Raw genomic sequence first — 23,864 nt, 5'->3', positions numbered from 1 at the left:
AACGTGAGGCGTATGAACGACTCGTAAGACCTACCAGAGGTATTCTAACGTTGCTCTCCCCAAACACTAAAAAAAAGGGGATGAACTTACCAGTTGTGTTAGACTGCGCTGGGAAAATATTTTCGCCAAAGTTACTGGAAGTGCGATACTTTTATGTTGCGATTTTCCAGTGCGTGCAAAGGAGGTTCCAATAAATCACGTTGTCAAAAATTTTGGTGATCTCATCTGCACCTTCGTTGATATGCTGCCATGGGAGCAGAAGAGTATGCCCGCTCAGCCGGCTGCAACCCCTCCACAAATCTCTCAGCAAGCCCTAGCGCTGTTCGAATGGGAGAGGATTGGGAAAGAGTTCCACGGCTTTACTGCGGTACAGTGTAGGAACAAACTACTTTGTTTGATGCATATCCTGGTACGCACTGCAGGCAGTGGCGTAGCAAGGGGGGGGTGGGGCGTGGGCTCCGTGTGCAAGGGGCCAGTGGGGGGGGGGGTCATATACGTCTGGAGACACACAGAAATTGTTGATATCCTCGCCTTCCTCCAATAAACCCGGGAGAGGGGGGGGGACAGAAGACCTATGGGCCCCGGGTGCCAGACGACCTAGCTACGCTACTGACTGTAGGTGTCCCGTTGCTGCCATCATTGCTGTAAAAGCAAAGAATTCAGAGTTATAACGCACTTGGCATAACGCCAGAACATAAAACAGCTTATGCCGTCGGACGAGCGCTATCCAGTGATGACGCCGTTCTGCTTCATACGGTCGGCTTGGAAACCTGTAAAACTTTGTTCCTCGTGAGTTGGTGTACGTGCTGTTGCAGCCCACTACTCAACAGCGCGGGTTGCACTTCGGCATTACTCAGAAAAGGCAACAGCTACGCGCGAAACAGTGCGCATACAGGCTTTCCGAACGCAAGCGGGCCGGTCGTATCCTGCCGGTCCTGCGCTCGCCGCCGCGAGGGGCGCCCTAGTAGGCGCGGGAACTACGTTCGCAGCCTGCCTATAGCCATGGCAAACCGTGGCTCTTATCGCACGCTCGACCTGGCAACGAAAGTCGAGGTTTTTGAAGGAAGTTGAGAAGGGAGTTGCCGCCAAACAAGACATAGCGCGGAAGTATGGGATCAAGCCGAACACGCTCTCAAACTACATCAAGAAGAAGCGCACAATAATGGATGCATTTGAGAACGACAAGTTCAAGACTTCTCGGAAGCGAATGCGCACCGGCGCTTACCCAGAGTTGGAGAAGGCTCTGCTGGTTTGGATTAGGGAGGCCAGGAGCAACAAACTTCCTCTCAGCGGAAACATCGTTGCGATGAAAGCCCGAACGCTTGCAGCAATGTTGGAGATCGATGACTTCGTTTCGTCAGATGGATGGCTGACGCGCTTTAAAGATCGCCATGACCTGGTTTTCAAGAGCGTGTGTGGTGAAAAGGTGTCCATTAACCAGAAAACATGTGCCACGCGGAAGGACGGAAAGCTGCGTGAATATCTTGCCGAATACAGACCAGAAGACATCTTCAATGCAGATGAGACTGCACTCTTCTATCGGCTTCTACCAGAAAAGACCCTGACATTCAAGGACGACGACTGTGCTGGGGGCAAACGCAGCAAGGAGAGAGTGTCGGTGTTGATCGCGGCAAACATGACTGGCACGGAACGATGTCGGTTACTTGTGATCAGGAAAGCCACGAAGCAGAGATGTTTTAAAGGCATGAAGACGCTGCCTGTGGACTATGAGGCGAACAAAAAAGCGTGGATGATGGCCGAAATCTTCAAGAGCTCGATAAGCAAATTGGACCGCAAGTTTGCTGTTTCAAACCGCAAGGTGTTGTTCCTTGTTGATCACTGCAGGGCTCACGTGAATGTGCCAGCCCTGAGTGCAATACGCCTCGCATTTTTGCCTGCAAACACAATGGATGTTTTGCAGCCAATGGACTAAGGCATCATCAAGAATGTTAAAGTCCTGTACAGGCGGCACCTCCTCGAGCGCATGATTTTGTGTATAAATAGCTCCACAAAGTACGGGGTGAGCCTGCTTAGTGCCATCCACATGTTGGCGCGAGCATGGGATCGTGTGAAGCAAGAAACAATCACAAACTGCTTCAGGGCTTGCAGTTTTGTGGCAGCTTCTTCGGAGGATGCCTCCGAAATTTCAGTGGAGGAAGCGTCAACAAGCGAGCTTGACGGCACTGATTTTGGTGATGCTCTCGGGGACGTCAATTTTGAAGATTACGTCGCCGTAGACTAGGTGGTCGAAACGTGCGGTGCGCTGACGGATAGCAAAATTGTAGAGATTATTCGGCCCCAGGAAGCGACCCAGGAAAGTGACGGTGATGCTGAAGGCGAGCCGCAACCTAAGGCTGCCGATGTAGCTGCAGGCCTTGCTCTCGCGGAGCGCTTCTTTGCCACTGAAGGTAACGAGGAAGAAGCGTTCCGCCACATCTACAGCCTGCAGAACTTGCTTTCAGCAGCGCGATTCGGCAAGAAGAAGCAAAGCAAGATGACCGACTACTTTTCATAGAGAAAATACTCGATTTCGCCACAAATAAAGTGCTGTTTTTTGTGTTTTGTGCTTAATTGGAAGTTTTTTGCGGTCCGCGTGAACTTCGTATTAACGGGAGTCGACTGTACCAGGGACACCAGGGCCCTGCACAGACTCAAACCCGAGAAAGCGTTTGACAACATTCTCCATGAATACATTCTGGCCTCCGTCGCAAACCTCGAGCTGGGCCCCAGCCTATATAACTACGTCCATTTGTTCCTCACGGGGAGAAAAGTGAAGCTGTGGATCAGCGACTTTGTATCCGATGGTGTGCTCCTGGGCCCATGGGGCACGCCGCAAGGCTCGGTCATTTCGCCTGCTCACTTCAACATCTGCATGGTCAGCCTCCCGAGGAATCTGGCCCAAGTTAAAGGTATCAAACACACCATCTACACCGACGGCATCACGATGTGGTGCACCGGTGGTAGCGAAAAGCAAGCATAAAGTGCCATGCAAGAGGCGGTAGATGACACGGAGCAGTACCTGCTACCCACCGGACTCGTATGCTCCCCGACCAAATTTGAGCTTCTGCTTTATAGAAAAGATAAAGGCGGCAGACCCAAGGGCTGGAAAGTGGTTTCGGAAAGTGACATTCAGATTCAGATTCAGATTCAGATTCAGATTTATTGGTTCAGATTCAGATTTCACCTGTTCACTCGGAGCGGTGACCCGATACCCAGGGTCGACACCATCAGAGTCCTGGGTATGTTCATCGAATCACGTGACGGCAATGGCACTGCGTTGCGCAATATAATTGCAAAGACTGACAATGTTTTTCGCCTAGTTCAAAGGGTCACAAACAGACATCGTGGCCTCAAGGAGGACAACCTGCTTCAGCACACGCCTTTGTGCTGTGTCATTTCACCTACGCGGTGGCCATGCACAACTGGCTCCGAGCCAAGCGGGAAAAGCTTCATGCCCTCATTAGAAAATTTGTCAAGAGAGCCCTCGGGCTGCCCGTCAGAACGCATACCGAGGAACTCCTTCGGTTTGGTATACACAACACCATGGAGGAGATCGCCGAGGCTCAGGAACGGGCCCAGCTAACTCGGCTGTCCACCACGCCGGCCGGCAGGCGTATCCTCGAGGAGATCAGACTCGAACCCACGAAGAACTTGGCTGAAAACATCCAAATCCCCAGAGAAATAGGGTAGAAGATCGTGGTCGCCCCTTTGTCCCGCAACGTTCATCCCGTTCCCAACGCAGGTCATTGCAAGGCAAGAGCATTGAATATACTGAAGCAAATAAACAAGGAAAAGATCAAAGCAAGCTTTGTGGACGCAGCTGCACATAGACACGGCAAGGCTATTGCGGTTTCCGTTGTGGACACACTGGGCAAAGTCATCAACTGTGCTTCCGTCCAGACAACGAACCCCAAGGTGGCAGAACAAGTGGCCATTGCACTCACCATGCAAGACAGTCGAAGAGAAAGGGTGTATAGTGATTCGAAAGTGGCCGTAAGGGCCTTCCAGAAAGGCCAGGTAGCCTGGCAGGTAATTCAAATTCTGAAAGGCCCCAAACACGGTGACACCGCCATACACTCCATCCTTTGGTTCCCTGCCCACATCGGGGCGATTAAGGGGGTTCCTCTGAACCTCGAGTCTGCCCATGAGGCTGCGTGCGGCTTTACCGACCACGCTGCCCTCGAATCGGGCGACTCTCTCCCCGGACATAGAGACGCTCCTGTCACACAGACGTCCCTTAACAGCATATATCCCGAGATTTATCCGCATTGTTCTTGCATGGCCTGTGGTGAGGTTGCTACTTTGCCTCGTACGCTCTGGGAGTGCGGGTCGCTGGGCCTGAAGTTCACCAAGGAGGAGTGGGACGTGCTCCTGCGAAGTCCTGTCTTTGAGGACCAAATCCTGGCTGTCCAGCACGCCCGCGATCGGGCTGGCAGGCTAGACCTGTCAGTCCCGTTGTGGGATTAGCTGGGCGCATGTTTTATTGCGTTTTGCTGGACCCAATAAAAGTTTATCCACTCACTCACTGACTTCACACTTTGCCTGACATTGTAGTTACTGGCTTCACATATGCCCTTGCCTGAAACTAAAAGGCAATGTACGAGTTTCTTTTCAGCAACAAATCTAGACAAACTGCAGCCAAATACATCAGGAGTGCATAACGCACGAAGATAACTTCCCTATATATGCATATAGTACAGTGCGGAGTCTGAAACAGCAAGCACCATCTGTAAATAAGAAAATTTTGTCTTCTTGGAGGATTAGCCCACCTTCCTCTGTGACCGTCTATGACACATGGTCACGCCAGTACTTTGCTGCTGTCCCTGCAGCGAACCTTCACGATCATCACCATATCAGCACTGACAGTCACAGACGAAATGGTGCCATGTGTTCACACCAGCCAGTTTGCTTGTCTGCTACCTACACTCATTGAAACTGTGGTGTAGAAAGTAGTTTTCATGCTACATTACTGCTATAAAAATTGGTTCGTGTATGTGAGCAGAGCTACAATTTTTCCACACGAGTTAAAAAGCAAAAAGATTTTTTAAATAAAAAAAAATAGCCCTATGGTCTGGGCATTACAACTGGCGTGCGCCAGCCATGAAAGAGCCATAAAATTACATGATGTCACTTCGGGTGAAAAGAAATGTGATGTTCGAAAGGTCAAACAGCACTGTGAGCCATTATCAGCAATTGGCAACGCATAAACAAAGCGTCGCCAAACTGCGATCTCTTGACAACGACGTAGTAACTGCCAATCCTTCACAACATTGCATGGCAGCAGCACATGGTGCAGCGCATTCGCCGACTCGGGCAGCGTTGACAGGAATGCTTGAGCGGCCGTTATTTCCATGACAGAAGGACATATACTGTCGTTCAAAATCATTGAAACAGGCTTCATGCACGTGGTGCTGCATGGGCAATGGCACCGAAATGACAGTGACACCATTGTGGCATCCGATATCCCAACAGCGCATATGCCATGCACGATAAGTATCATGCTCACGCTGTTTATGCTGTACACCTACTCCCTGGAGGCACGCCTTGAAAGCGTATGACCTTCGCAGCTTCCGAAATCTGGATGCGGCAGTCACTCGCTCATCTCGAATGTTGCATTATCATCGCGGTTGGACTGGAGCGGTGAATGTGCTACTGTATGTCCACTTCGGTTGCGCTTCCATGGACTGATACTTCGAGTGTGCCCTATTTTTACCTTGACTTGGTTCAAAGCGTTCATTGGAACAGTACAGCAATTTAAAAAACGTTTGTTATATCTGGAAGCAGTTTCAGTAGGTAGGGTCAGAAAATCGTAAATGCACTGAAATGTCATTATGACCGATAGATCGTTATATCTGGGATCGTTATGAGTGGGTTCGACCGTATACCTATTTAAAGGGGCCTCAGAACATTTTTCTAACTAATCGCAGAATTAGCTTGCTGTTAAAGACATCATCTCACAAGTGTCATTCCACAAAAATGTTTCAGATCCTTTAAGTATAAGTGGAGTTATCGCACCGATACCTGGTTTCCTCTCTTTTCACCTCCGCTAGCGCACTGGAAGTTACACAGCGGAGAAGCCAAGAGGGCAAAGCTCTGGCCAAAAGTTCAGTGTCGCAGCAGCAAAAAGGCTTGCTGTGGCACCCTTTGGCGGCCGCGGTAGATTAGCTATAGAGTTACTGTATATGGCTAACTCTAAATATAGTCTGATATAACTCAAGCCTGCAGTGAAGCCCCACCCACGCCCTCATAACCGCCAGCCACTGCTCCTCCACGAGGCTGCAAATAGTTCAGACTTCAAACTTTCCCTGTTATCTAACTAAGGCGGTAACCCCAAAAATAAAATTATAAGTACATAATTTTGTACGCTTTCACTCGTCTATTATAGTGGAACGCTGAAAGCCTAATTCTTTATTGAAGTGAAATAAAACGCATGATTTGCTACAACTATTTATTGTCAAATTTCACTTCAGTTGGCAGAGAAGTTTCATGAGTAAAACGGGGTCAGCAGTGAAATGAACTGTGCCGCCGACTTTTGAAGAGTGAAAAGCTGAGACTACATGCACTTTGTCCATGCCTCTTGCACACCTCATCGCTTCGGCCGATGTAAAGGCTCTTCAAGAACAGCAGATGTTCCAGAGGTATCAAGTATGACGCCATTTTAAAATGGTTACATGACAACGATTTTATTTGCTTCTGTGATTAGCTGGCGGAGTAACAATCTCACACGGTCTGTGTGCCTTGGTTGTCAACTGCTGTTTTTTTTTTAAGTTGTATCATACTATAGCTACACAGCATGCCACTGCCATCTCGAAGGCCATGAGCAGTACACACAACTACACGGAATGCATAGATGAAATTATTTTTCTGTCTTTTTGAGATTGCCAACGTATACATCTTTCATTTATTTAACTCAAATTAAGCAATTATATTACTGAGAATGCTCTTGCGATCACAAAATCAGCCAACAGCATTGGTTGGCCAGCTGCTCTCGGTGCAACAACATTGTGGAAGCGAGGGCAAGCGATTTTTAGCTCTCTGATACAAGATTGTAAATTCCCTGCTGCATGCAGTGCAGTAACATTTGGTTCATGTTCACAGCAGCCTCAATGACAGACCGGCAGCATATTCTAATGCCCAAAAAGTGTTTCAGCGCTTCTTTAACACTGCATTTTAAATTAAATATTACAGTAGAACGCGACTATATTGAACCCGTTTACATAAAATTATTCTATATATCGAACAATTTCTGGACAAGGTATAGTTACAATGAGTATATATAGCAAAAATTCCGCTTACATTGAACAAAAATACCAGCGACTCCCGATATATCGAATGTCAAGCGGCAGAAAAATGCCCCCAGACGTTGGCTTTCCTTCGAGGTGGCGAGGAAACCCGGCAGCGCGGCTCCATCCAACCGCTCTCCCTACAGTGACCGCGCTGTGTTGAGCGAGCCGTCGACACCCCCCTGCAAAAAATGATCCTGGCTCACCTGCAGCGCTTGCTCAGACAGCCAATCACAGGCTCTTGTGCCCTCTTTGTGCAAGATGACGAAAGTGTGAGTTGTCTCGCTGCTTTTCTGGTTCATTGCGTGTGCATCTTGTGGGCCTTCTCCCACATTGTTGCCGTGATGAAGTGGCAGAATTCGCCTTTCATCGTGAAGCTCGAAATCATAAATCGGGTCGAACATGGTGACAAGTCGGATGTCCCCTCAGCGTGCAAGATTCCAAGGAGCACTGTCAGCACGATCTTGAAGAATAAGGGGGAGATTAGGGCTAAAGCGGCCAAACTCATGACCTGGTGCTCGTGGCACCCGATGCATACGCACGGCCGTGTACAAGTGGTTCATCCGAAATTGCTTCAGCCGTGCCGGCTTCCGCGTGCTCGGTGATGACTAAATTCTGATGAATGCAACGAAGCCGTTGCCGGTGTTGGCGAAGTTTGGAGTGAGCTGTCAGAATTTCCGGAAGCTGTTGGCGAATCACCGGTGGACGAGTTCTTGAGTGCAAATGATGGTGTCGCGACCACGGCAGAGCCCGAGAACGAAGACTACATTGCCGACATCGTACCGAGCACAAGAGAAATTGGGCAAAATGAGGAAAGCCACGCCGGTCCTTTACCCATGTCCTCGGAAGTGACTGGTGTGCTCGCACTAGTCCGGTGCTTCTGTGCGAATGCGGAAGGTGGCGGCCTCAGCTGCTTTGACTCCGACAAAGTGGAGAAGTGTGCACGTCACAGGCAGCGAAATTGCCCAAGCAGAAGAAAATGCAGGACTATTTCACGCGAAACTAAGCTATTTCTAGAAGTAAAGTGATTTTAAAAGTAATATGTGCTTTTATGACATCCACTTATTTAGCAGGCTTATATCAAATTATGCTCTATATCGAACTGATAGGCGTTCTTTTGCGAGTTCGATATAGCAGGGTTCGACTGTAGTTGCAAGTGCAGGATTTGTCGTCCCGAGTTCTGTCTGTGCACTGCCCCTCAGAATTTAGTACTATTCTCATTCTGGTATGCTCTACTTGAGTTTATGTGTCATTAGAATGTGGGTTTAGTGTACTGCTGTTTCAAAGTAGCAGCACTTCTTGCGGCAGGAGCTAGAAATGTAGTTTTTTTAAGCATCTCTCCAGAAAGACTTCTGGCCCCTTCAATAAGCATTCACAGCTGTTAAGGGTCTTGAAGAGTGGCTGCATCGCTGCCTGAAACCCCGACCAAGGCTGAAGTTTTGAAAACATTGAGTATTTATAGTTTGCAACCATGTCTGGCACTTATTACAACAGCGCCTCACCAAAGAATATTACATTATGAACCTGTAACAAGTTGTAGATTTCTTATTTCAACTTTATTCTACATGGTTCAAAACACTTCTTCCTGCCAAACTTGTCTACAGCCACACCTTTGTTGCATTCTATTGCTATCAGTCCTGATTAAGAATTTTGCCAGTGTTGATGCTTAAAATTTCACATGTTTTCAGAAGTAACTACAGCAGTTGTGGCCACCTTTGATGATAAACTTTATGTGTATACACATAAGATAGCTTTAGACCATACATAACTGTTTGGTGTGATTATGTACTTGGGAGGCATGCTTAAGTGACCATTTCAAAACTGAGCTGCAAAGCTAGGACTTATAAAGTGCTCCTGTAAATATGCAGGACCCCTGTAGTCCTGTTTCGCCTCGTCTGAGGCTGCACGTAAAAGCATTTGTGCACTTGCCTTGTGGTGGATGATGATTCGGCGCGTGGTAGTACAGCGCTGACCAGCTGTGCCCACACAGGCAAACAGGGCAGCCCGCACAAGCATGTCTAGGTCAGCGTCCTCGTCCACCACAATGGCATTGTTCCCGCCCAGCTCGAGCAGAGGACGTCCAAAGCGCTCCTGCACCTTGAGAGCCACCTGACGCCCGACGTGGGTGCTACCCGTGAAGGACAGCAAACGCACACGGTTGTCCTCAGCCATAGCGTTGCCAATGGGGGGCCCGCCAACAGTCAGTGCACACACTGCACCCGGAAGCTGGTTAGCCTGCAACAGGGCATTGCACAAGGCTTCCATAAATCAGTCCGCCTTCAGAGAAACGTGGTCGCACAGGGTTCAACCAACTGATTTTAGCTTAACCTTCAACATGACCCACCATATTTTTCCGCGTATAACTCGCTAACGTGCATAACCCGCACCCCCGATTACAACAGCCTGGAAAAAATTTGTACTTGCGTAGCTCTTGGAAATTCCTGCATACAACAATGCTCAAAGCTTTGCAAAAACAGTATCCATTCACACATGGATGACTCGTTCGCGTTATATCTTCAGCTAACGGCTGTTATACATGCAATAATTCAGTATATTCTTTTTTTTTGCTGGCATCCCAAGCCATTACAGAATCACAAAGGTTTACTAGTTTGCCTCAGGTATGTTTCTCAGTGAGTGATCATCAAACGGATAATACAGTATAAGAGGAGTACATTTTGTCGGGCAAGTGTATGTGTACTGTATATATTAATTTGTGCCTCTTTTCTAATAGATATAAAGGGACATTGCCTTTCTGAAAGGGCTCTTAGTGCCAACAACTGAATGCAAAACAGCCTGCAAAGAGGCTCTGGTTGGTGGTCTCTCGAGGGTATGGGAAATTTAGCACAATCACTTTCTTCCTTTTGTGCAATATCACAAATACACAGCTTTCTTGTTCATCACGAGAATGGTCAGTGAGGATCACTTTTTATGCACTTTTGTCTGGCCTCAGCATGAGTACAACCTGGAAAGTAGGTACAGGTCGCAATGGGGTTTTAGTCAAACCTTTATATAGAGGTGACCAGCTCTAAACAAATATGCAGCCTTAGAACAGAGAGATGATGACATAGAGCTAATGAATGAACCCGTAACTAGGTTGGCTTCAGAGGCAGCAATTGAAGTGGGAGGCAAGGCACCAAGGCAACCAGTACGCAAACTCTCCCAAGTAACAAAGGACTTAATAAAGAAACGACAAAAAATTAAAGTGTCCTACTCAAGAGATAAGATGGCATTCGCGTAACTGTCAAAACCGATCAACAAGGCGAAAATAAGCGATATTCGAAACTATAACGTGAGAAAGACTGAAGAAGCCGTAAGAAATGGACGCAGCCTGAAATCAGCGAGAAAAAAAATTGGCCTAGGATAAACCAAGATGTCTGCATAAACCCAGGTAAGCAGGGTAATATCAGCAATCTGGAAGATATAGTAAAAGCAGTGGAAGAATTCTATACTGACTTGTACAATACCCAGAGGAGTCAGGATACCTCAATAGAAACAGTAAACAGGATACAGAAACTTCTATAACTAGCGATGAGGCCAGAAGGGCCTTGCAAGACATGAAACGAGGAAGATGGAATAACAGTCCATTTAATAAAAGATGGAGGAGACATAATGCTTGAAAAACTGGCAGCTCTTTATACAAAGTGTATCGACTGCAAGGGTCCCAGGAAACTGGAAGAATGCAAACATTATACCAATCCACAAAAAGGGAGACGTTAAAGAATTGAAAAATTATAGGCTCATTAGTTTACTCCCAGTATTATGTAAAATATTTACCAAAATAATCTCCAATAGAATAAGGGCAACACCAGACTTTAGTCAATCAAGGGAACAGGCTGGCTTCAGGAAGGGATACTCTACAATGGATCACATCCATGTCATTAATCAGATTATAGAAAATTCCGCAGAGCATAATAGGCCTCTCTATATGGCTTTCATAGATTATGGAAAGGCATTTGATTCAGTAGAGATACCAACAGTCATAGTGGCATTACGTAATCAAGGAGTACAGAACGCTTACGTAAATACCTTAGAAAATATCTACAGAGGTTCTACAGCTACGTTAATTCTACATAAGAAAAGCAGGAAGATACCTATAAAGAAAGAGGTCAGACAGGGAGACAATCTCTCCAATGCTATTTACTGCATGCTTGGAAGAAGTATTCAAGCTATTAAACTGGGAAGGCTTAGGAGTAAAGATCGACAGCGAATATGTCGGCAACCTTTGGTTTGCCGATGACATTGTTCTATTCAGCAACTATGCAGATGAGTTACAACAAATGATTGAGGACCTTAACAGAGAGTGTAAGAGTGGGATTGAAGATTAATATGCAGAAGACAAAGAATGTTCAATAGCCTGGCCCGGGAGCAAGAGTTCAGGATCGCCAATCAACCTCTAGAGTCTTAAGAAGTATGCTTCTCTTGATCAGGTACTTACAGGGGACCCTGATTATGAGAAGGAAACTTGCAGAACAATAAAAGTGGGTTGGATTGCATATGGCGGACATTGCCAGCTCCTGGCTGGAAGCTTACCATTATCATTGAAAAGGAAGGTGTACAATCAGTGCATTGTACCAGTGCCGACATATGGGGCAGAGACTTGGAGACTGATAAAGAAGCTTGAGAACAAGTTAAGGACCGCGCAAGGAGCGATGGAACAAAAAGTGCTAGGCATAACGTTAAGAGAGAGAAAGAACGGTTTGGATAGGAGAGCAAATGGGTATAGACAATATTTTAATTGACATCAAAAGAAACAAATGGAGCTGGGCAAGTCATGTAATGCGCAGGTTAGGTAACCGTTGGACAATTAGGGTAACAGAATGGGTACCAAGAGAAGGGAAACGCAATCGAGGATGACTGAAGACTAGGTGGAGCAATGGAATTAGGAAATTCGTGGGCGCTAGTTGGAATCGGTTGGCGCAGGACGGAGGTAATTGGAGATCGCAGAGAGAGGCTGTCGTCCTGTAGTGGACATAAAACAGTATGATGATGACCAGCTGTAAATACTATTGGGAATGCTATGCTTTGGCCACATTTTCAAACTTTGCCTTATGACGATACTTCTAGGCCTTAAAGGGGCCCTGAAACACAAAGTTTTTAAACTAATCATAGAATGGCCTCAATATTAAAGAATGTTGTCTCGCAAATCATGCCGTCAAAAATACTTCAACTATAAGTAAGATTGTCACACCAATACCAGGCTTTATATTTTCATCTCCGTTATCGCGCTGGAAGATACACAGTGGAGAAGCCAAAAGGAGCAAAGCCCCAGCAAAAACCTCAGTGTCACAGTGGCACAAGGGCTTGTCGCAGCACCCCATGGCGGCTGCAGTAGACTGAACTAGGGAGTACACCACTGCCACCTCGTAGGCCATGCACAGTGCTAAGATGAAATTATTTTCGATAAAAGCCCCGGCAGCCACATTCCAACGGGGGCAAAATAAATAAATGCTTGTGTACTAGGATTTAGGGACCCGTTAAAGAATACCACGGTGCCGAAATGGCCATACTTGTGCACATATAATCCATACCAAGAATTTGAAAAAACTAACAGTAACGTTAGGGTGCGGGTTATACGCGAATTTCACCTGGAGATGTGGCTTCACGGCAATGAGGCATGCTCTGCCTTATAGCTACACCTCGATGCAAAGTTCTCCCCCTTGTAGTTTCAAAATCTCATTACGGGTTGCCATTTTGGCTATAGCGAATAGTGCACGGGGCGCCAGCGAACTGTTCCCGCGGTGCTCCCTTGGTCCACGCAAAGTGCTTCACGATACGGCGGTGAGTGAAAGCACCGTTGGGATTTTCGGCTAGGTCTCGTTTGCTCCACGGCGGTGCCCATGCAAGGACTGCTCTGTCTGCACTGTCATGCTCTGTTGCGTAAATGCTAGCTATGCCTGCGAAGTGATCTGATTCACGTCAGATGTCACGTGACTGATTCGTCTACTATCATGTCTGTCTTACGAATCTAGCTTTATCAGCATCGCCGAAGAAGGGAGGAAGAGGAGGATGGAACAGCCGCTGGCCGAAGATACGACGCAGACGAGTCGTGCATCCGTGAATGGACAGTTTTTGTAAAGATTTGAGCGTTATTGTATGCAGTTATTTCCAAGGCGATACAAGCAGCTATTATTTTCCCGGCTGTTGTTATTGGGGGTGCGGGTTATATGGGGAAAAATACGGTAATCCAGAGTCCGCCATTTTGTCATGCCTTTTGTGATTGTGGCACATACAGCTCCATGATTCAACTAAAGTTTAATACTTCTACCACGATGCGATATGCCATGCGAGGCAGTGAATAAGCTCAACCCTCTCAGAGGTTATGAAGTATGGCACACAATGCCTCAGTCAAACACTTCCCCCGTGCATAACGGAGATAAACAGCAGTGGTGCACACAAGGTATAATGTTTAACATCAACTCGCCACTCTCGTATTGGACTAAACATTGACAGAATTAAACATCCGCCGTCAACATCAACACCAATTATCGTCGATCAAAGCAAACAGCACAGAAAGATTTGCTTAAATCAATTCCCACAGTGTGTGGGATCTGCATAAATTTTATTTTCAAGGATTTCGCATTTCATCAACTTTCAGCATGGACAGACAGCAGTAAGACTATCGTTATAACCGATAATGCAGCAAGGGGCATTGCAGTAAGCAGTTTATTTCACCATAGAAAACATACAAAAGGTGAGAGTGCAGCAGCTTCTCATTGTTATAACCAATATATAATTAAAATCAGTATTGTGATAAGTGGGTTCAACTGTACATGCCTTTAAAAAATGTTTTGGATATAGTGCGGTACTGATGTTAGTGTAGAAATTAGACTCCACTAACGTACCTTAAAGCAGTCCTACGCTGTATCACGTTTCCAAGTTTTTCTAGGTCTTGATAGGCATATTTTTTTACAGTTGGCAACACTGCTCCATGGGCAGAAATAAATGTGAACAAGTTGTTTCTATTCGCTCTGATGTAAAATGGCATTCAGGTTTTGTAGGGCTAATGATTCGCTCCTCATTGGATCTCTTTACTTGCACCTACACATATCTTTTTTTTAATTAGAAGGACTGGCCCTTTTTGGATAATTTAAACTTAACATGTAAGGACCTTGCCTCAAATGTAGTGCTTCTTGGAAGCCTTAGAAAATAGTGAATGCATTGAAGAACACATCATCTCTCACCAAAAATGAAGATTTCAGTCCACTATCAAAACCAGCAGCTCACAGTGATTGATAACTGTATTTACCAGATACAATAGAACCTCATTGATACAATCCTGCTATGTATAATTTCGCAGCACCAACATCCTCAATCAAGGACACAATGACCCAATACAGTTAGGCTTCTTTTTTGCTGGTTCATATGTTCCTGGAAAACATGATCTGTTAGTAGCAGCATTCAGTACAGCAAACCGCGTTTGTTTGAGACCTGTTCTGGCCAATAGATCCCATGTAAACAGGAAAAAGAATACTTGCCTGCTCACCTCACATGAAAACGCTGACGCGCACTCGGTTTCTTATTTCGGTACAAGCGAATCTCATCCAGGGTCATCACATGCTGCAATCACAGCTACTGCCAACAACCGTATATAATAAGCATCTTTGCCTGTATGTTTCACAGTAAAACTGATAAAAGAACCAGTAGAAGCACATGAGAGCCCATATGAAGATGACGGGACTAGGTGGAATTTACAATGGAAAGATTGAGACAAATGACGAAAATATACCTGACGCCAGGCCACGTGGTGTGTGCTTTTTGAGAACTGTCATCCGCCCAATGAACCAACTCGCCCAAATCAAGGTATGGTCGCACGAACTCATTGCAAAAGGCCAATTTCTTACCTATTAAAAATCAACAGTGACACTATGAAAATGTGTCACTAACACACATGGTTTTTTCCTAATTATGTGGAGTGCCTCCAGATTGCAATAGTCAACACAAAACTTTTCTTCCCACAGCAGACGACGCTCATTTGCCGAAGCATTGTAGACAGTGCAGGTGCGCAGCTGTGTTTGGCAACAGAAGTATCTTAGGCCACAGGAAAATGAGGAATGAATGATTCTGGAGGCATCCCCCATAATTAGGAAAAAAAAAAAGCCACTTGTGTTAGTTGCACGTCTCTGTGCCTCACTGATAAAGAGATGAATTTCCTTAGTGCCCACTGCTGATCTTAGATACTATATCAAATAATTGGCTTCTTGCAATTGCAGTTTGCACATGCACCACGTGGTCTGCCAGCAGGTATTTTGTCATTCAAGTGTCAATCTTTCAGTTGCAAGTTCTAGCTAGTCCCATCTTCATCTGGTGTCTTATGCGTTTCTGCTGGCTTTTTATCAATTTTACAATGTACCAACTAGCCCAGTTCACCGCTTTGCTGTTTTACATTTCATAGGACATAGTTCTGTTGGAAGCACATTGCCTGCCTGCCTACGATGCCTGCAAGCACAAGCTCTGCCTGCATCGTAGACATTGTATTTCACTGGTGTCACCCCCCGCCCCCCCCCTCGATTTAGCTTCAGTTGTCTGTCACTGCTTTAAAACACTATGCAATAGAAGAACAACAATGTGCATCTAGGGTCCCTTGGGCACCACCAGCTCAATGCAAGTCTCATTATGCAATAATTCGAGGCAAGTGAGTACATCGAAACTTCCTGCAAAATGCCCTGCTTGAAGCTGCTGACCCAGGCCAAATTCGAGGACCACAAACGTAAGCGTGCCAAAGACTAAAAAATTAGATCCACGTCTTCGGTCGCTCGGGCTCAACAAACTCCACATGCATCGGCATTTTATATTGCAACACTTTGCATTACATAGATGACAATTACAGTTGAGTCAAACTTTTTAGTGACTTGGGATAGCAAATTTTGCCGGTTCGCATATTTTTTTTTTCAGATATATTTTTACAATATATATAGATGAGGTTTTACTATTAACCTGCACTATTTTTTTCAAGATATTTGGTCCAAATATTGCCTTTGTGTTACAATCAGATATAAAAATCCATGTTCACAATATTGGAAACAGCCTACCATCAGTGCAAACATTTTTCCAACAACTTGAATTGGGTGAGTTGGTTCATCTTGATTACAACTTCAAGCAGCATGAAGAAGATAAAGACAACAATCGAAATGAACAACCAATGTCTTCAGTCTTACACTCAAACCCTAAAAAGTTTTGGCAGACTGTTTCTGTTTCTAGATTGGAGTGTGTGCCAACATTCAATGCCTTTTGCAGCACTGTGGAAGCTGCACGCTTCTTGGGCCAATCAGAACAGTGAGCGCATCTTTTCTGTGCCTTGTTTTCTAGCGGCAACCACTGCAGCACACAGGGTGGCAGCACGTACAAACCCTGCAACTGCACAGTCAGACACGTACTCTGATAGCAGCGGTAGAAAATTAGCTCCGACACTGAAATGAGAGAAGGTGGAGGATTCAGAAGGAGCACTCGGCCAACGTGTAGCATGGGATAGTGGCACTATCTCTTGACTCATCTTGTAAGATACACTGTACGCTGCACTCATTGATGCTTGTCTATGCCGCCGCTTCCTTAATTACAGCGTTTGTGCACTTTATGGCCCTTCTTCCACAATGTTCAAAGCATGTTCAACACCAGCTGCATTACCGTATTTACACGATTGTAAGTTGACCCCCCCCACACACACACACTGTGCGACAGGAAAAAAAAAAAGCATACCCGAGGGCGCATTCCATAACGAAAATTTATTAGTAGCTGACATGGTCACTGGACTACTAATCTTCCCTAGTGCTGCCATCGTCATCGTTGCTACAGTCCCACAGTGCGTAGTCGTCCCGCGAAATTTCACATTTGGCAAACGACCGCACCACGACATCTTGTGGAACAGCAGCCGACGCTGAATGCACCCAACCACACGCAGCCGTCAGGGAGGCTCTTTTGACAGGCCTGGTTGGCGTAATTTCGCGATCTTCTGCCGCCAGCCACTCATACTCACGGCAGAGCAGGTCCTTAAAAGGCGAAGATCCGGGCCATGTCGCACTTCACTGGCAGGGACCGATCTCGCATTTCAGCGACATATGCCGCAAGCTTAGCCTACAGCTCCGGAAAGCGTCCAGACATCGGCACGTGGGAAATTCCTCACTTGCCGTCACAAGAGAAAATTTCGCTTCGCTGCAGTCACCACTCTCGCACCACCCGTTCGAAACATAGAACTTGCGGCCAGCTGCACAGCGATTTTGTTTCTTTGGTGTAAAGGATGGCAGCCCTCTTGAATGCTACTGTGAACGAGTGCCGAATGATTAGTGGGCCTCGAGCACTCATGACGACTGAGGAAGGATAGAAGTAGCACGTAGCCGGCAGTCAAGTGAAAAGCGTCAAACCAATGCCTTTCGTCAAGAAAGCTAAGCGCAACAGGCACAGAGAAACCCGAGAGCGGTGCCTGCTCTTCCATGCCAGTAGGTCATGTTCCATGCACTACCAATGCTCCCCGCAAGCGCCGCCGTTCTGAGGGTGCCGCCGCAAATGGAACAGCGGCGCTTCTATCAACTATTGACACCCCCTCATGAGTGTAAAACCACAAGAGCGGCGCCACTGCTCCTGACGGGTAGCGCCATCTGTGGCAGAAAAAGTCGAAACTGGGAATATCCACTGCGCATTTCTGCTGCGCCGCGCTGCAGCCGCTCGCTTTTTGTGCACGTGCAGGGCCCTCTCCTCGTTTTGCACGTGCGGCGCGTCACAATGTATCGCCTTCAGTGCGGCTTCAAAAAGATCGGCCAGCTATTTTTGGAAAGCCAACTTGTTAAAAGGAGAAAAGCTCGTCAGTCACGTAAACTCTGTGGAGCAGACAATCAACGGTAACGAGGCACAGCTCAATGCAAAATGTATTTCCCAAGTGAGCAACAACATCGTGTACGACGTGTACCTCGAGGGGAGGGTCATTCTGTCATATGTTAAAAATACTGATTGTCTATACACACTGCGAAATGAAGCCGCGCACTCTCGATGTTTTTCGTTGTCGAATATGAAGCGTACGCTTTAGTTGTTTTGATATGGCAGCCTTACAGTTGTTGTCGTCTACTGTCGGGGTCGAACGTTTGCGGCGTGCTAAAAAAATAATTGTACGGCCATGGCATCCCACTGAAAAGCCTGGGAAGATACAACACTTGCGCTTCGCCCGTTGGAGGATCACCCACTGACTTGGTGGCGAGGCAGCTGAAATTTAAGCACTGCGAAGCTAGTTGAACTGCTCACCTCGTTGATTTCGCCGGTCGCGTCATGCCTGCACTCGAGTTTTGTGAAAGTATCGCAGGCGCATAAAACCTGCTGCGCGAACGCGGTTCAGTGTGAGTGATGCAGAATTAAAGGCGCGACATGGTATCGTGCGCGTGATGTGCTCGCGTAATTAGCGCGCATAGTGAACGCACACTCGAAACAATGTGCTGAATGTTTATATTAGTAAACGTAAGCATATCATGTTGCCTTTATTTTCGCTTTATAGGGCAACGGTGCAAACTTGGAGTTAGCTTTGGAGATGCCCACCACGCCATGTTGCTGAATATTTGTAGAGGCAAGTTTGGAAGGCAGCTGCATTTGAAAAGTAGCGGCAAATGGCTTCACTGTCTCACCCTTATTTTCATTCTTTCATAGCTGCAGTGGTCGTGCCATGTAAAGAGGAATTCTTGCTTTCGAGAAGGAGATGCACTTGCAAAGCTGGCATTACGGCAAAGTGCAAGCACGCAGCTGCGGTGTGCATTTACCTCAACAATAAAGAAGTAAATTCATGCATCAGCGAGCCACAGAAATGGGGCAAGCCAAGCGGAAAGCCAAAGAGACGCCTGGAACAAGATGTCTCGGACCTTTTCCCAAATGAGTTAGAAAAACATTCATGCTGTAGAATGCACTGCTTCAGTGAAGTAACTGTGCCAGTACTGAAGGTACGAGAATTAGGGGCTCGTTACGACACACCCGCCCACGACACAGCAGTACTTCGGACCGCGCTTTCGCTTCGGTGGGGCCGCTTTTGCCATTGTGGAAAGTCAACTTCGCGCAAGAAGCCTTTTGACAACGTTCCCAGCTGGCGGCGCGACGCGCCAGTGCCCCGGCTCAACTGAATAGCGCGGGCGCGCACGTGCAGTGGCCGCCTGCAAACTGGTTGCGCCTGGCGGCGCGGGCGCCGTCTATCCCCAGTTTTGCACTGCTCGCTCGCTGGGGCAGCAGTGCGCGCTGTCGTCGCGCGCCCAAACTTGAGCTTGGGTTCCCTATTACTACAGTGAACTATATATTCTAGTTCACTGTACTATTACTTCGCGACCTGTTCACCGGCGCCGCCTCCGTAGCCGCCGATTTTTTACTGCTTGTTTAGTTCATTCTTAGTTCGCCCGACCGCCGCTGCTCTCCGTGGCGCCAGAACTTACCCCCACGCCGAGTGTGGGCTGGCGTAGCGGTAGCAGTGGCGGCTTCTTCGTTGTGTTTTTGTGGTCTGAACACCGTGTTTCCGGCTGTTCTGATTGCTGCCCGCATACGTGCCAAGAACGCAATTACTGCTGAGAGCCTTTACATTTCATAGGCCGTAAAAATCATCGCCCGCGATGGTGTATTGCTGTGTTCCGCTCTGCAAATCGAGCGGGTGCACAGCGAAGGGTATCACATGTGAGGGCTGTCTCATTAATTTGAGGGCACCAGCCTCTCAGTCTACTACTACTGCCATCATAGCAGGCATGGACCGGGGAGGGCTATCAGTACCCTACCTTGGCTTTCGTAGGGTTCGTCAGCCGCCTGGAAGGTGCTGCATCAAGTGTGGCTCCTGTGCTTGTTAGGAGGCCAACGCCGCTTAAGAAGTTTGCAGACCTAGTGCTGCCGTCACTTATAAAAAATCCGTTGTTTGTGTGCTTGAAGGACACCACAGAGCCTCACAGAAGGGCCCAGCTAAAGCTGATTGTCCACAAGTTTATGAGGCCATTTTTGTCCAATTTTTCCTCTGATCTCACAGAAGAGCAGTACAAACGAAGATTAATTAATGCCAAACTGAAATCACGAACGGTCCTAAAAGTGTAAGAATCTGGCTGACCTGAAATGAAGTTCTGGCCACGGCCGGCTATTGTGTCTGGCAAACAAGCTTTTTTAGTCTGGTTTTATTCATTTTTCATCTAGAGTGCGTCTTGAAATGATTAACAATCGGGTGAATGCTCCTGAAAACGAGTAAGTGTGCATAGCGCGCTTTTTGTCGTAAATTGGTGGAAAGTAGCGCGGCTTCGCCCTGGGATGCTGCTAGCTACAGAGCAGAAGCAATCGTGTTCAGGTTGTACAGCTGTGCGCGCAAAAAAAAAAAAAAAGAAATGAAAAAACGCCGCTTGAGCAGCACCACAGCCGCGCCCCCCACTACAACCGCTCTTTGAGCTTGTTTTAGTTGCAAAACTGCTGCGCTGAGAATGAAAAATATTACCGCTATCAGCCTTTAGTCGGGTACAGCTTTTTGTGGCTATGCAGGGGAATTGCTACGAGCGCGATCGAGACGCTTGCTTCTGCGCTGTTCTCGCGCGCTCATGAGCCAGATTAGGCGCGTTAGCTGACAGCTCGCGCTCTTAACTACCGCTGTATACAGAAAGCTGTCCGCGATTACTGCATCTGATGAATATTAACACGTCTTGGCGGTGCATGCTTAAACGATGCGGTTTAACTCGGCCTACCGGCTACATGGTAACGCAAGCGTACTGAAGCTAAAACAAGCGTATGGCGGGCGCTGCCGAAATGAGGGTAGCTTGTGGCGCCACCTGTTGCATCGCGCCGTCCCTCCTGAACAGTCACGTGATACTTACGCGGACACGCGCCGCCATAGGAGCCGGCGTAGTGAGCAGGTCGCGAGTAGGGTGCCTCAACGGCGGCGCTGGCATCGAGGCACCCTAGTCGCGAGTAGGGTGCCTCGATGCGTGCGCCCCCCTCCGCCGCTCCGTGGAGGGTGGGGACATCCTTTGAAAGGGTCAGTGCCGCCTCGGCGAGGACGCGCGCCATATTTGTGCCCCCTCCCCGTCCCGCCTGCGTCAGTTGCACGTGCGGCGGCCTGTTTCCCGTCAGTTGCAATTTTTCTTGGCCGCAAGACGAGGAAGACATGCCGGGGTGTTGCGTGCCTGCGTGCACAAATCACTCCCGAAATGGCTGGAGAATGTTTTCATTTCCGAGAGATCCGAAAAGGAGGCTCCTGTGGACTGTAAAAGTGAAACGGGACAAGTGGCAGCCCGCCAACACTTCACGCCTATGCAGTGTAAGTACTATATTCCTTGTTTCGTTTCCGTGCTGCTTGCTCCATAGATAAGTGTACTGCTTTAAAATAATACCCAACGTGCGCGCTAAAAACGGCGTTACAGTTTTTGTAGGCATTCATTACTATTTCGCGCTTGATACTGGGTACGATCGATTATGCCAGCATATACCGCGGCACCAAGCATTGTGTTTAAAATGCTTAGCCAACGTACACTTCAGGACGCGAAGTTGTGGTCATGAATCGCATCTTTAGTGAAAAGAGACTAAGTTTCAAGGCATAAGGGACCTTGATCTGAACAGAACACAATACATGCGTGTGTTGCAGTGGCGCCCGGACCTTTATGCTCTAGGCCTCTGCCGCTCGTAATCTGTTTGCCTAACGCTGCAAATATCTGTATTACTGATTACTGATGAAAGTGAACGCGTCAGAGATCGTTACACCATAGCTTTCATCCGAGGTTCTGAAGAAAATAAGTAAAGGCGCGAAGGCCGCACGACAAATTAATGAAGTTTAAGATTTCATTTGTTGAGTACCAGTATAATGACATCGAAATATTTGGAGCTGTTGATTTTTACTTCCTTTGTGGTGATTAGCAGTTCTAATACTAGACCAGTGATTGTTTCGTACACCGTTTGGAAAATTCCGAAAACCAACTTTCCTGCACAGCAAATGCCCCTTCAACATGGCGGACCGGCCTAGAAGTTGGGTGCAGCTCTGCATTCTAATATTTTACGCCTCATACCACTTTGCTCGCACATGGCGAACAATTTGACAGGGCTCATTTCACCCTTCTCCAACAAAAGCAGTGGCTTGGCAGAACTGCCCCTAATTCGTTTATCGCGGCAGCGTGAAGGCAGGGAACCTGGCATTGTTCAGGGCATAGGTGTCTCCTTTGCTGCACCTTATTTCTAACCCCAAAACCAGTTTGGTGGCCGTGGTGAAAGGTTTTTGCAAAGGGTCATATTAGAGTGCCTTGTCGGCGAAGATCGACCTTCGTCGTCTGTCTGCAGCCTCAGCGCAGTAGTCTATGCGTGATTATTTCGTCATATGTGATAGAATTATAATAAACACATCATTAGTGTCACCGACTTGAGTGTATTATGATGTCATTGACTAATTACCCTAACGATTGTGCGTAATTACTTTGTAGCTAGTGTTACAATGAATAGAGATGACTATAATTAAAAGTAAGAAAGTATAAGGCTGGGATTAATGACTATGACAATTACTATTGCTTAAGAATTACTCAATACAAATTAATATGGCTTAAATTTATTGAACAAAATAAATATTGACTTAGAATGACGCAGAAAAATTAGACTGGCTTAAAATAATGCAGCAAAATTAACGACCACCGAAAATAAATTATCAAAATACAGATTACTTACGGCTACTCAGCAACATAAGTATGACTTAAAAGGACTGAGCAGAACAAACGATCAAAAATTGCAGCTGTAAAGGAGTTTAATGTGGTAATCGTTGATTCTTAAAAAGCGAAAGGCGTATGCTTTCGCACTTCGAATCAATCGTCTCTAAGGACTTATTTTGCTCTTACTGTGTTCTTTTTTTTCGATATGCCGTCCGCCTACTATGTTCGTTTGCCTTAGTGACTTACTTTCCTATACCAATTTCCAAAAAATTTTGCCCCTAAAAGCCGACAAAAATGGAACAGCAGAAAAGTGAAATGCTTGAAAATCCCTCGAGTATCATCACGTGGCCTTGTGTATATTAAATGTAATGTCATGGGGGCGGATTTAGTTCCTTGTGCAGTGATTACTCGACTGTTAATATTACTATTTCTTTGGTGCGCAGGCCCATTTTGTGGACAGCTGCTTCGAAAACAACCGCGCGGACGGACGAAAGCTGCTGAAAGGAAACGCTGTGCCAACCATCTTTTCGTTCCGACGTAAGTTGTACCATATGTTTCAGTAGTGATTACTTTTGCAATGCATATCACTGTTGCTGATATGTTAGTATACTGGCGCAATTGAGGACTGTAAGCGCGCATACTTCTCAACCTTACATTTCTTTACTTGAAACTGCCTTGTCATTCACGCAACTGGGAAATTATAGTGTCACCTTTCGATGCTTTTGACTGAGTCCATAAGCTCTAAAATTTCCTGTTTATTGTGCAGCTTTGGTTCCCCACCGAAAGGAGCCGAAGGAAAGAAGCACACCTGTTCTAGCATCTGCAGCCATAACAGTGGTGCCACAAGGAAAACCAGAAGTTTCTGCAGCTTTTGAATTGTCTTCAGGGTGTCATCTAGATTCTCTGCCAGTCCACTCTTGCAGTGCACAAGACAGCATGAACTGCAATCAGGAGGCAGTCTGCAATGAGTCGCAAACAC

General features: G+C 46.8%; 1 protein-coding gene across 1 annotated transcript in view; it reads right to left on the bottom strand.

Annotated features, from left to right (window-relative positions):
- Aldh7A1 (aldehyde dehydrogenase 7 family member A1) overlaps nt 1–23,864 on the bottom strand; it is a 102,603-nt gene that overhangs the window by 49,081 nt on the left and 29,658 nt on the right. Inside the window, exon 4 of the mRNA XM_065425252.2 lies at nt 9,213–9,518. Within this exon, the coding sequence (XP_065281324.1) occupies nt 9,213–9,518 (306 nt within the window). The remainder of the gene's footprint in view (nt 1–9,212; nt 9,519–23,864) is intronic.

This window comes from Dermacentor albipictus, chromosome 2 (genome assembly GCF_038994185.2).
Source record: "Dermacentor albipictus isolate Rhodes 1998 colony chromosome 2, USDA_Dalb.pri_finalv2, whole genome shotgun sequence".
In the NCBI taxonomy this organism is placed as follows: domain Eukaryota; kingdom Metazoa; phylum Arthropoda; class Arachnida; order Ixodida; family Ixodidae; genus Dermacentor; species Dermacentor albipictus.
Note: the sequence above shows the minus strand (reverse complement) of the source record. Positions and strands in the feature narration are given on the sequence as shown.